The sequence below is a fragment of the Erpetoichthys calabaricus genome, chromosome 5 (genome assembly GCF_900747795.2).
Source record: "Erpetoichthys calabaricus chromosome 5, fErpCal1.3, whole genome shotgun sequence".
Classification (NCBI taxonomy): domain Eukaryota; kingdom Metazoa; phylum Chordata; class Cladistia; order Polypteriformes; family Polypteridae; genus Erpetoichthys; species Erpetoichthys calabaricus.
The window spans coordinates 238,297,674-238,311,548 of NC_041398.2; the positions used below are offsets into that span (position 1 = coordinate 238,297,674).

Sequence of the window (13,875 nt, forward strand, 5' to 3'; positions counted from 1 at the left end):
GCGGAGCTCATTGTGGGACTTGTACTGAAATGGACCTGCTGTTGCAAAGACTAACAAACTCTTGCCAATCAGTGACACAGGACTTAAACCACTGGAAGGCAGTGTCAGAGATACCTAGAATGTTCTTCATTCAGGACCATAGAATATCATGCTATACTAGTGCTGGGCGGTATGACCAAAATTCTATATCACGGTAATTTTCAAAATTATATAGGTTTCACGGTATTCCACTCGTGCATGGGAAAAAAAATACCGTTGATGTTAACCACATTTTCCACTTCAATTACTGCTGTAAACTGGCTAAGAATAACTTATTCCACTGTCATGAGAATTGTACATTGTACAAAAAAACATTTTAATGTGCACAAAAGTATTAATACAGGTTTGCAAGGCCCCATGAAGTGATAGTTTTCAAGGGGGTGGCACTAATGAAGACAAGGAATCACATTGCATGACAGTTGCAGTCAAAATATAGAATTTTTATATTGAACAAATTTTGCAAACAACTTAAACTATAATTTTGACAACATATTTTCAACCATCCAAAGAGGCATTTAGACTTAGTAAAATATCCAGAGGTGCTTGTCAAAAGTTGTATTGCACTGAACATGTATTAGAAAAGGAATAAATAGTAAATATTTTTTGTAAACCAACTTTCTGCAGCACTGCAACATCCATGCCACTGTGCCCCCACATGATTAATACATGCTTTAATGATATCATTTTCATGATGAAATGCAAGTATTTATCTTAGCATTCTAAATGTTCAGGGAGCAGGAATATCATGAAATTAATGTATTCTGTGTGGTGAGGAAGTCAGTTTAAGAAGCACATAGCGATTAACATGGCTCGGGGAACACTTAACACAAAGCATTTAATGTGCTACATAACTTGTGATGGAGTTTGAGAAAATCCAGTCAATTAAATATTCATTTTAAGATGAAGTTTAGTTTACGATGTTCTACTTTAATGACAAATTACAAGAATCAAGTCAACATGTCAACTTTAATCTTGACACAAACGTCGAGAATAAAGTGAAAATGTCGAGAATAAAGTCAACATGTTGTCACACTATTACACAGTACCCAGGTACATTACACAATATTGAAAAAAAATAAAACAAGTACAACTTGGCTTGCAGTATTATCCAGTAGTATAGAAACAGTATTCACACATTTGAACATAATGGTCCACATCCGACCTTTCCAAACAACAGACACAGCTTCTTTTTTCGGCAAAAGTTCTTCTGTGTCATCATGTTCGACTTTACCGTCTGCTACAGCTTCAGTTTCAGAATGTTCTCTGTTCATTTTCACCGTTCAATACCTCCACTAACGCATGTACTCCGTTGCATGCGTATTTAGCAGTGCAGCAGTGAAAAAGGTCCTCCTTAAACAGTTTCCCGCTGCACAAGATTTCGAACGTTGTTTAGGCTATTTAAACCGGTGTTGTGGTATAAGAAAAATCCATATCATAACTGACCTAAGGTCTAACAGAATTAATATGCTGGTTTGCCCAGAGTCTGATGCCGTAAGCAAATCATTAGTAACTGAAAGCAGAGCAATTTCACAGCTGTGCTATGCTGTGAAACCAAAGTGAAAGGGATCCATCAGCTTATTAAAAGTTAAGTGACTGGTGTGCTGGGAAGTCACAACACACTTAAGAACTTTAAACACCAACAATAATTGAGTAAAAGTGGAATAACTCGAACCTGTGTGTGTTTTCTTTCTTTTATTAAAAACAACAAGTACAATTAATGCACTAGCACACTGAAGTTCTCCTACTTGAAAACAAAACATTGCCAAAGCATTTCCAGAAGACTTCTGCAATGTTTCTTTTCAGTACATGTTAATGCAGTACATCACCACAGCGAGCCGTTTTTATTTATACTTTTCGACTCAAGGTTTTCTCATGTATTACTGAACTTTCTGAAGTAATTTCTCAACTTGTAGTCACATATTAATGCAAACTGACTCAGTATTACCGATACTGTAAAAAAATGTGGTAACACTATGTTTTCAGAAACTTGGTACTGAATTAGTACCAAAATATCAGTACTTACCACATACCTTTGTGAATTTCCCCTTGGGATTAATAAAGTATCTATCTATCTATCTATCTACCTACCTACTTAGTGACATATAAATAAAATGTATTATTGTTTCTTTAATTGATTAAGATGGTCCTCATAAAAAGAAACATAACAGTAGAACTGTCCACTGTTAAACTATAAAATTGGGCCAACAAAAGTACCTAAACTGGGTTGAACCTGACAAGTATATGCACATATATTATATCATGATATAACATAACTGTGATTGTTTTAATTACATTGTGGTATAAAATTTTGGCTACATTGCTGATCCCTAGATCCAGTGTTCTATGCTCAAATTCCAAAGATTGTATAAATATACAAATTCAACTTCTCCCTGTGGGTTTTCCACTGGGTGCTCCGGTTTTTCTCCGACATCTACACTAGGCAGGGCAGGCTACACCACCATGCAATCCTGAACTGCATTAACAGGGTTTGAGAATTGAAAGAATATATGTATGTATATGTACAGTTAGGTCCATAAATATTTGGACAGAGACAACTTTTTTCTAATTTTGGTTCTGTACATTACCACAATGAATTTTAAATGAAACAACTCAGATGCAGTTGAAGTGCAGACTTTCAACTTTAATTCAGTGGGGTGAACAAAACGATTGCATAAAAATGTGAGGCAACTAAAGCATTTTTTTAACACAATAATAGTTAAATGAGCCAGTTTGTTTGTTTGCGCTAATGCGATCTTTACTTTCTTTTTTTATATTTTCTAATTTTCCTACTTTCATATTCTTTAACTTTCTCCACGTGTTTAGCGCCAACATTTTTTTTTTTTTGAGCCTTTCTAATTTCACTGGTTTCATAGTCTCTAACCTGCTCTGCATGTGTTTAGCGCCAACGTTTGTAAATGTCTTTATGAAGTTCTACTTTGTCTTTTACTCATTGTCTTTTAATTCTGAGCTGGATTGGACGTGCTTTTTTTTCAATTCCACTTGTTCCGGGCTGATAATTACTTTCCTTATTTTCTGAATTTGCACCTCGATTATTCTTTTTTGCTCTTTATTTTTCTCCGCGCTGCTTTCTTCTTCGCTTAGATGTTGATTTCATTTATAACGTACTGTCCTTATACGCTTTATATGCACTGAGAGCCCTGGATCTGTGTATGCTCAAATCCTTCATAAGACTGAATGTTTTGCTGCCTATTGTCCTATCTGATAGATTGTAAATAGGGCGTGTCTTTGGTCTCACAGGTGTTTAAAATGTCTTCCGAGAAGATCACGTATCGTAGACTTGCTTTTCCATTCCAGGATTTTCTTTTATATATAGAGAGATTATATATACAGTGCATCTGGAAAGTATTCACAGCGCATCACTTTTTCCACATTTTCTTATGTTACAGCCTTATTCCAAAATGGATTAAATTCTATTTTCCCTCAGAATTCTACACACAACACCCCATAATGACAACGTGAAAAAAGTTTACTTGAGGTTTTTGCAAATTTATTAAAAATAAAAAAACTGAGAAATCCCATGTACATAAGTATTCACAGCCTTTGCTCAATACTTTGTTGATGCACCTTTGGCAGCAATTCCAGCCTCAAGTCTTGTTGAATATGATGCCACAAGCTTGGCACACCTATCCTTGGCCAGTTTCGCCCATTCCTCTTTGCAGCACAGCACCTCTTAAGCTCCATCAGGTTGGATGGGAAGCGTCGGTGCACAGCCATTTTAAGATCTCTCCAGAGATGTTCAATCGGATTCAAGTCTGGGCTCTGGCTGGGCCACTCAAGGACATTCACAGAGTTGTCCTGAAGCCACTCCTTTGATATCTTGGCTATGTGCATGGGGTCGTTGTCCTGCTGAAAGATGAACCGTTGCCCCAGTCTGAGGTCAAGAGCGCTCTGGAGCAGGTTTTCATCCAGGATGTCTCTGTACATTGCTGCAGTCATCTTTCCCTTTATCCTGACTAGTCTCCCAGTCCATGCCACTGAAAAACATCTCCACAGCATGATGCTGCCACCACCATGCTTCACTGTAGGGATGGTATTGACCTGGTGATGAGCGGTGCCTGGTTTCCTCCAAACCTGACGCCTGGCATTCACACCAAAGAGTTCAATCTTTGTCTCATCAGACCAGAGAATTTTCTTTCTCATGGTCTGAGAGTCCTTCAGGTGCCTTTTGGCAAACTCCAGGTGGGCTGCCATGTGCCTTTTACTAAGGAGAGGCTTCCGTCTGGCCACTCTACCATACAAGCCTGATTGGTGGATTGCTGCAGAGATTGTTGTCCTTCTGGAAGGTTCCCCTCTCTCCACAGAGGACCTCTGGAGCTCTGACAGAGTGACCATCGGGTTCTTGGTCACCTCCCTGACTAAGGCCCTTCTCCCCCGATCGCTCAGTTTAGATGGCCGGCCAGCTCTAGGAAGGGTCCTGGTGGTTTCGAACTTCTTCCACTTACAGATGATGGAGGCCACTGTGCTCATTGGGACCTTCAAAGCAGCAGAAATTTTTCTGTAACCTTCCCCAGATTTGTGCCTCGAGACAATCCTGTCTCAGAGGTCTACAGACAAGTCTTTTGACTTCATGCTTGGTTTGTGCTCTGACGTGAACTGTCAACTGTGGGACCTTATATAGACAGGTGTGTGCCTTTCCAAATCATGTCCAATCAACTGAATTTACCACAGGTGGACTCCAGTTAAGCTGCAGAAACATCTCAAGGATGATCAGGGGAAACAGGATGCACCTGAGCTCAATTTTGAGCTTCATGGCAAAGGCTGTGAATACTTATGTACATGTGCTTTCTCAATTTTTTTTATTTTTAATAAATTTGCAAAAATATCAAGTAAACTTTTTTCATGTTGTCATTATGGGGTGTTGTGTGTAGAATTCTGAGGAAAAAAATGAATTTAATCCATTTTGGGATAAGGCTGTATAACATAACAAAATGTGGAAAAAGTGATGCGCTGTGAATACTTTCCGGATGCACTGTATATATGAGTATATTAGCTTAAAAGAGCCACCGTAACCCTTCACTGTAGGAAGCATTCAAAACTGTAGATATTTTTGATACACGCCATACAGGTACAGTCCTCTTATACTTCTTGAAAAAAAAAAAAAAAAATGTGGATGACTCATCTGACCACATAACTTTTTTCAAAATACTAAAACACAGCATGTGCTGTCTTCTTCACATTACTCAAATAAATAAATAAATATATTTTTAGGATTAAGAAGTTTATACACAGTACAATGCTGTACAACAACCCAACAATAGTGTACAGTTCTCAAAGATTTTTTCCTAATGAAAGTTCCTCTTAGACTGAAACTATTAATCCAAAGGATTATTTTTTATATCTACCAGACAACTTTAATCAAGGCAACATACAAGATACTGTATGTATTCATTACCAATGTCTACAAGCATTATTTATAACTTCACCATTGTAACATACACAAAATGTAACGAAATTTACTTTCTGTCTGAGCACAGGAAGGTTAAGTGAGCTATTCAAGGTAACAGTGTTTTCATACCAGTATCACTTTAGACACTCATGAAACACCAACAAGCTGGTCTGGTAAACTGAATAACCTGACCTCAACACAAATGATCTAATATTACACACAGGTTCGAGCCACACAAAGCATCCACCCCCACCCCCCCCCCCCCCACCAAGTGAAACGGGAGAGACTACGCACGTGCCACACAAAGCCCAACCCCCCGCACCAAGAGCAAAACGGGAGAGACTACGAACCATCAGAGAAGGAAACAAAGTAAAACGTCATAAAGAGGTTAAAGAACAGGGACAAACACATGGAGAGCAGGTTACAGAACAAAGCCCCCCTCCCCAGAGTAAAACGAGAAAGACTACGAACCATCTGACATGCCGCAAGCAGGATAAAGCGAGGTCAGAAATAAAACACAGAGTAGGAAACAAATTAAAACTTTATAAAGGGATTAAAGAACGGGGACGAACACATGGAGAGCAGGTTACAGATGATGAAAACTGGAATGCAACAGCTTCAAAAAAACCTAGGCACGAAACACATGCACACCGAGATACAGAATATAAAGGCAGAAACAACGACAGTTAAACGTCCACACCACACAGCGGAGGCGGACCCGGAAGATGCAGGCGCCTACATCGTGCGTCGGAAGGCGCGGTAAAGTACAAAATGCAAAGGCGCCTACACAGCATGGTAAAAACCGACATAATACGGAAGGCGCAGGCGTTGCCGCCATATTGTGAGTGGCATTAATGCATGGTGAAGGCGCAGGAGGAGACATAGTAAAACAAGAGGAGTCAACGCCCTGCCCCAGAGTGAAACGGGACACACTACGGAGTCCACAAAGGTTCATACATCAAACCTGAGATAGTACGGACACACGTCTGAAACCGCGGAAGCAAAACTGTCTCGGCTTCAAAACCAAACAGCTCAACAGATCTAATGAACGTGGACGCCTACAACGCGCGTCTCAAACTGCGTAGGCAAAGCAGGCACGGATTCAACACGACACAGCTTGAGTGACCGAGATACAAACACGCGCCTGCCTGGATATAATTAATAAACGCAGGCGCCTACAACGTGCGTCTGAAATGCCGCAGACCAGGCAGGCACTGCTCCAAAAAGAAAGAGCTCGACTAAACGAGATACGAAGTGAAACGGGAAACACTACAGAGTCCGCAGTGCTCCACAATGCACCGCATAATAGTTTGGAAAGAGCTTCGTGGTAACAGTGGGGAGACCCAGAGTGACACGGGCGAACGCTCCGTATTAAACATACGTCATCCTCACACGTCCAAACTATACAGCATAGGTGAATCACATTACAGTGATGCATTATTAACAGTACGATAAACATCACAGTATCGCAAACAAATGAAAATTATTACTCGAAAAAGGGAAAATATATTCACCACGGACCAGGTGTCATTGAAACAAAAGCAGAATAAACCGAGATCAGAAATGAAAGACAGAGTAGAAAGCAAAGTAAAACGTCATAAACAGGTTAAACGAGGAGGAAAACACATGGACAGCAGGTTACAGATAATGAAGACCGGAATTCAAAAGCTTCAAAAACAAAAGCTCGACTGACCCGAGATACAAACTGAAACGGGAAACACTACGGGGTCCGCAGTAGTCCACAATGCACCGCATAATAGTACGGACGGAGCTCCGTATTAACAGTGGGGGGCCCCCAGAGTGACACGGGCGAACGCTCCGTATTAAACGTGCGTCATCCTCACATGTGGCTGACCAGCGGGCACAGGTTCAAAACGCCGGGGGTAGGCGAGTGAAGCAAGCAGGGGGCGGAGCCCCCTTGTATATACTATCCCACCAAGAAGTTCACTGAAAATTCTTCTGAGTTTCTGGCAGGGTTGCCATAACTCTTATGTTGGCAGTGTTTTCCTTTTCTTTTCCTTGTGCAGGTTATCCCACACAGTGTCAATTATGGTGAGACTAGGGCTTTGAGATGGTCTAACCAATACTATCAGTGCTCCATCTGCAGATTTCTCCACCAATTAGGTCCTAATTATGTTTTACTATGCATTCCTGGGGTCATTCTCAGGCTGAAAGACAATGTAGATAACTTTCCATTTTTTAGAAGGTGCACAGCATGATGAATAAAAATCTGTTTTAAATTCTTAACAGTCTTGCAGACAAGCAGTTTAGGAAATAAATTTTAAAGGTGTTTTGTCTAGCCATCTCATAAGATACTTTGTTTGTAAAAACCACAAATAAACTTCGGTTTATTGTATCAATACTCATTTTACATTTATTCTAATATTGTATATTCTTTTAATGAGAAAATATCCACTGCACAAGGTAACTAGCTTTAATATTCCAGGGTGGGCCAAGAATTCTGTATAGTACTGTACATTAAATATTTCAGAAAATATGACAGTCCCACAAGGATCAACATATAAAATTTGCTGACATACTCAATTAGAATATCTCTGCTGGTCATTGTTAAGTGATAAAATGTCAACGACACATTTAAACTAATTATACACTGCTAATGTAAACTGTGATTTTTTTTTTTTTTTTAATATAATAATAAGCTTGCATTCCAATAAACCAGGCATTTACTAAATTTACTTAATCAGTTTTAAGGTTCTGCTATTAGTCAAAGCCTATTTTCAGTGACAAAAGATAGGAACCAACCTAAACATGGCACCAGTCATGTTTTCAGTTCCCCACACCACCCTTCTCCTCCTCCAATTAATACCAGCAGGAATAACCCTACATCCTAGAATAATGGTTTTCTAATACAGAACATGAAAATGAAGAAAATATTCCATAAATGGTTTTGCAATACTTTGGTTGTACTTTGACACATAAAAGTTTAAAAATGCAAATATTACTGTTTGTGTGGCTACATTTTTAAGGAGTTACAGGACACAGTGAAGACCTGGCCAACACATCTGAAAAAAATACATTGTACAAATTTTTGAGTAAGAATTTATAATATGAAGCAGACATCATTAATTGGTAATAAATCCATATCCTGTCTAAAAACATCACTCTATAACTACCTAAGCACACTGAAACCTGTTCCATTACCATGATAGTAATAATCCTTTTAAGACAATAGATATAAAAAAAACACTTTTTCCATAAATGTACTTTCACAAATAAATGTCAGTTGCAACTACATATTTTCACTAAAATAAGGAATCATGTAACCAAATATCAGCTTATTACACATACTATTATTCCAAATACACTAAACACAATAATACTTCTCTCCTAGTTTTGATCTCTAGGCTAGTGATATAACAGTTATCAATCTATCATTCATTTTCCAAACTCATCTATCCAGGGCAGGGCTACGGGGCAGATGGAGCCTATCCCAGCAAGCAACCAGTGCAATGTAGCAACAATCCAAACCATAAAATGTTATTTTTCTCATAGTCTGCGGAAAAGATGTGCTTGTGGTGCTTTCAGTTTACAATAAACTGACTGAACAATTACACTTCAAATACAACTTAGTAAGGAACTAAGCAGTTGATTATAACATTACAAGGAAGTGCTTTCACTACACTAACCAACTCATTCAGTTTTACAAAAGCTTTAATTAAAAGGTATAAAATCCACTTGTATAGTATTGAATCACACAAGCACTTTTAAATAAACAAGTGATTATTTAAAGAAAGTGAAAAAAAGTATACAACACTAAATGCAGAAAAAAAAACACACAATAAAGACCTTTAAGAAATACATATACAATACATACACAGATTTATCTACAAATGTTTTAATACATCCAGGTTTGCAGCATTCTGGGAAATTATACAGGCTATGACACAAAAAAAAAAATCACTTCTGATATTAATATTAAGTTAGTGACCCCTTTATTAAACTAGACAGCTTGTTCCTACAAATAGCTAATTTAGTTGGTTAACTTTCAAGCTCACAGTACACATTATATGTGTGTATATATATATGTACATATACATACATACACACACACACACACAGAATACCATGCATCTAGACACAGACCAAAGGTTTAGTTGTTGTTTGTCCAAACATTGTAACAGGCAGTATTTATAATCTAAGAAACCACATGGTAAGATTGTTAATACCCGACAGGGCAGTTCTAACATCTACCCTCACAGGAATGTCACACACATTAGTGGGAGGATAAACAAACTACATACAGTGAGGAGCAGTGAGAAAATACACTTGTTAATGAGAGTCAGAATTTGGCATAAACAGGATAAATCCATCGCGCCTTCTCTCAAGGTGTAATGGTATGGGAAATGTTTTCTTGGCACACACATTATGCTACTTATTGATGAATAAGCCCCATCTGAATGCCAGAGTGTGCCCAAGTGTTCATACTGACTATATGCATTGATTTCTGACTGTAGTGTATCCTTTGTAAAATGGATACAGTATATACTGTATATCATTGGAATACATCGACAGGACATCAAATCAGTTCAATAGCCTCCAATGGCCTACACAGCCGCTAATCTAACCTCCTCTGAGTGGAGGTGGAAGAAGTTCACAACATGGATATCTGGCCAAACAAAATCTGCACTTACTGAGTGATGCTTTCATGTTACCATGGGTTAAAATCCCTAATGAAGGTTTCCAACATCTTTGCAAAGTAAAGGCTATTTGGAGACAATAGGGGGTCTTAACCGCTAGTGTGTGTATATAGTTTAAACAAATATATACACATACATACATATAGTATATCAAACAGATACATGGTTGTAGAGATGTGCTTTTGTGTGTATTAAATACATACACAATTACATGTAACATGTATTACATACAGTACATAATATTATAGACACACACATAGCTTTGGACTTCGAAACTTGCTGATGTGGGTTCAAATCCCACTACTGTATGACCATGAGCAAATCACTTCATCTGCCTGTGCTCCAACTGGAAAAACCAATAGAAATGTAACTAATGATATATCTCAAACGTTTTAAGTTACTTTGGGGGAAAAAAAGCATCAACCAAACAGCAAGTAATAACCACAGCCAGATAGTAGGCACTATTCAGTTTGATTTACTGGATGATTAAGTAAACCTTTCAGTAATAATGTCAGTTGATGTGCATCAGGTAAAGTCTTGGTAAGAGGTATGAAAAGGATGATCCCGATAACCTGTCTAACTGGAATGCAGCGTTCATGACACAACAATGCTTTCCTATTTATTTTGTAGTTCCACTTTTTGTATCACAGGATAGCTGAAGATCTGGAGCATGTCTCAGCAACAATTGGTACAAAAGCAGAAACTAACCCAAGATGTAAGGCCAGTCCAACTCAGGATAACTCACATTGCTATACTCTCTCAGACCAAGTCAGTTTAGTTTTGCCATTCCACTAAACTGGACTTTGTTTGATTTGAAAATGAAACTGGACTCAACATAAAGAGAATAGGCAAACATCAAATAGGAGGCACAATGGCAACAAAAAAAGGTTGGAGACAATGTTACCCCCAGAACATTTATGTCAATTTCTTAATGCATCATCACATCTTAACAGGTAGACTGGTCTCTTGGTCTTTCCTACACCTTCACCAAATATCGTGTAAATGTATCCAACATATGACGTGATCTGAAGGTGAACAACAAAAAATACACACACACACCCACCCCTCCCTTCACCAAATCCACCCACATTTTTGGCCTCACTCTTCATTCTGCTGTCTCACACTTCTGTAACTGTGCCCTGTTTCACCCACTTCTCCTGTACCTTTTGCTCAAAATGTCCAAATTGCCTCAAAGATTGTGAATTTCCCATTGGGATTAATAAAGTATCTATCTATCTATCTATCTATCTATCTATCAAAGCCACCTGCCTTTCCTTCCCTGCAAGCACACCAATCCTATCTGTCAAATCTCTGTGTTCCCGTTCCTCCCACATCCACCTGATCCTTCATCTCAGTCCTTTCCAACATTCCTTCATGTTTCATATTCATCAGCCACATCGAACACTCCACAACACCACACAACTCCTTTCACATGTAAGTGAAAGAAAGCAAATAAATTTGCAATGACATCATGATAAAGATGAACGATTAGCTGTCTCGGCTTGAAATAGATTTTGCAAAACCAACCAAGTGGATAGCTCACGTACTAAGAAAAGGTAGGATAAGCGTACACAAAACTGCATCAATTTATCCAAGCCACGTCCCAGGCATACTTTATCAGGCATTAATGGCCTTATGAACAAATATTATCCTGACCTGATTGGGAAGTAGATCTCCTTCTTCAGCTTGCCAGACCTCCACTACTCCAGCCATCTGAGCAAGGGCTTCAAAGCAAAAATAAATAAATGAATGAATGAATGAATAAATCAATAAATAAAAGAACAGGAGAGTTATAAAAGGTAATATTTCTAAACGATCGAAAAGTGAAAGTAATGAAATTAGGAAGTTAAAGACTTCGCACTTTCACCGACCGGTTAACAAGGTGTGTGGTTTTGCAAAATATCTATCAGTTTTCTTCGGGTAACTCCAGAAGAGGCAAAAAAAAGGCGCACACAATAAGAAAAGCGTGTGCAGCATCAGCCCCTAAAACGAAACGGAACCCCTCGACTTGGCCAGCGCCTTGCCATCCTCACAGCGCCAACGTCTACAGAAAGAAAAAAAGCCATCTGCAGCAAAAAAACTCGCTCTACACAGGAAGCACATTTTGCTTTACACAGAGCGGAGGTTCTCTCTTTTCCACCATTAGAAAAACCCCTTTACCAGTTCACATTTACACGTTTCGGATTGTTCTTTCAATAAACGACCATCCTATTTGAAAAGTTGCTGGATGCACGCCGTTGCCCTTTTTTTTTTAAATGGACAGCACGACGTACACGCCTTTTGAACATATCGCACTACTCGCTTTAAAATCTCACGGGCAGCGATAAAAGAGAAGTTCCAAAGTACAATATATATTTTCTGTCTATTCCAAATTTACACAACATGTAGAAAATGGGAGCATGCGTGAAGACCCGCTTCGCTCGCTTTCTCCCGCATCATCACCTTGTTGAGGTGGCTCTCCCGGCCGAAAATGCGGTAAGAGGAACTGCAGCAAGACGCCCAGCAGAAGATTGGTGCCCGCTTTCCTGTGCTGAAGGTCCTGTTGACCCGCCATGCTTCAAGCTCGGCGTGCTTCTGGCCTCCCTTCTGTTCTCTCTTTCTCTTTTTTTTTTTCTTTCAGCCAGTTCCCCCCTCCTGCCCACTCGTATTATTCTTGGCGAGTAAGCGCAGCCGCTTGCAGTCGTCGCTCGTGTTTGTCAAAAGAACTGACAGGCGAGGCAGGGGCGGGGTTGGAACGAGGTAGGGGCGGGGCAGACGCAAAGTGACGCGACGCGACGCGAGACGCTGCCACGACGCGATAGGACGCAAGATCTCATCTGAAGGGACGCAGGGCCTCCACGCCAAGCCTCCCGCGTTGTCAGGTAGAAGGATTTCCCGCCCACTAGGGCTATTCGTGGTCCCGCAGAAGAAAAATGAGGCAGACACGGGTTACGTGTTTATCTACTTTCATTAATGATGATGATAATAATAATAATAATATATACTGCAAAGTTATAAAAACACACCAACAAGAAGAAGACAGTATAGTGACGCTGTCACTTTGACTAAAGTGACGTCTCAATTGAAATTAAATGTATTTGCACTTCCTATTTTTGCAAAAGGTTTATATTTGCCTATAGACACACCCTTATCAGCCACTAAGCAATACCTTTGCCAGAGGAAGGTAAGAACATCATTTTAAACCTGTTATTTATTGATTTATTTATTTTTGTTATGTTTGGATGTCAAAATGCTAAAGGAGCAAGTCTGTGGAGGCAGATATTTCCTTTCCCCTAAGGCAGTTAAAGATGCAATTAAAATTTACATTATTTTGGCCAATGTTTTTGGATACCTGATCATCATACCTGTATGAATCAGTTGCACATCACATTCCAGTGGCAAGAAGATAGATAGATAGATAGATAGATAGATAGATAGATAGATAGATAGATAGATAGATAGATAGATAGATAGATACTTTATTAATCCCAAGGGGAAATTCACATACTCCAGCAGCACCTTACTAATACAAAAAACAATATTAAAGATTGATAATAATGCAGGTAAAAAACAGACAATATCTTTGTATAATGTTAATGTTTAAACCCCCAACCCCCGGCCGGGTGGAACTGAAGAGTCGCATAGTTTGGGGGAGAAACGATCTTCTCAAAGAAAACATACATGAACACGATGGAATCAGGGCTGCCATAACACGTGGGCATGCTGGGCATAGGGCCCCCACGCTAATCTATGTATGTTGTGACTTGCTGAATGGTTGTGTAGGTAGGGGGC

The 13,875-nt window shown here is 39.2% G+C and overlaps 1 protein-coding gene across 1 annotated transcript in view; it reads right to left on the reverse strand.

The window, feature by feature from the left end:
• tmem131l (transmembrane 131 like) overlaps window positions 1–12,831 on the reverse strand; it is a 130,429-nt gene extending 117,598 nt beyond the window's left edge. The window contains exons 1-2 of the mRNA XM_028802678.2: window positions 12,547–12,831; window positions 11,761–11,828 (exon numbers count right to left, since the gene is read on the reverse strand). Coding sequence (XP_028658511.1) covers window positions 11,761–11,828; window positions 12,547–12,658 — 180 coding nt within the window. The 5' untranslated portion in view covers window positions 12,659–12,831. The remainder of the gene's footprint in view (window positions 1–11,760; window positions 11,829–12,546) is intronic.
• Window positions 12,832–13,875: the final 1,044 nt, after the last annotated feature.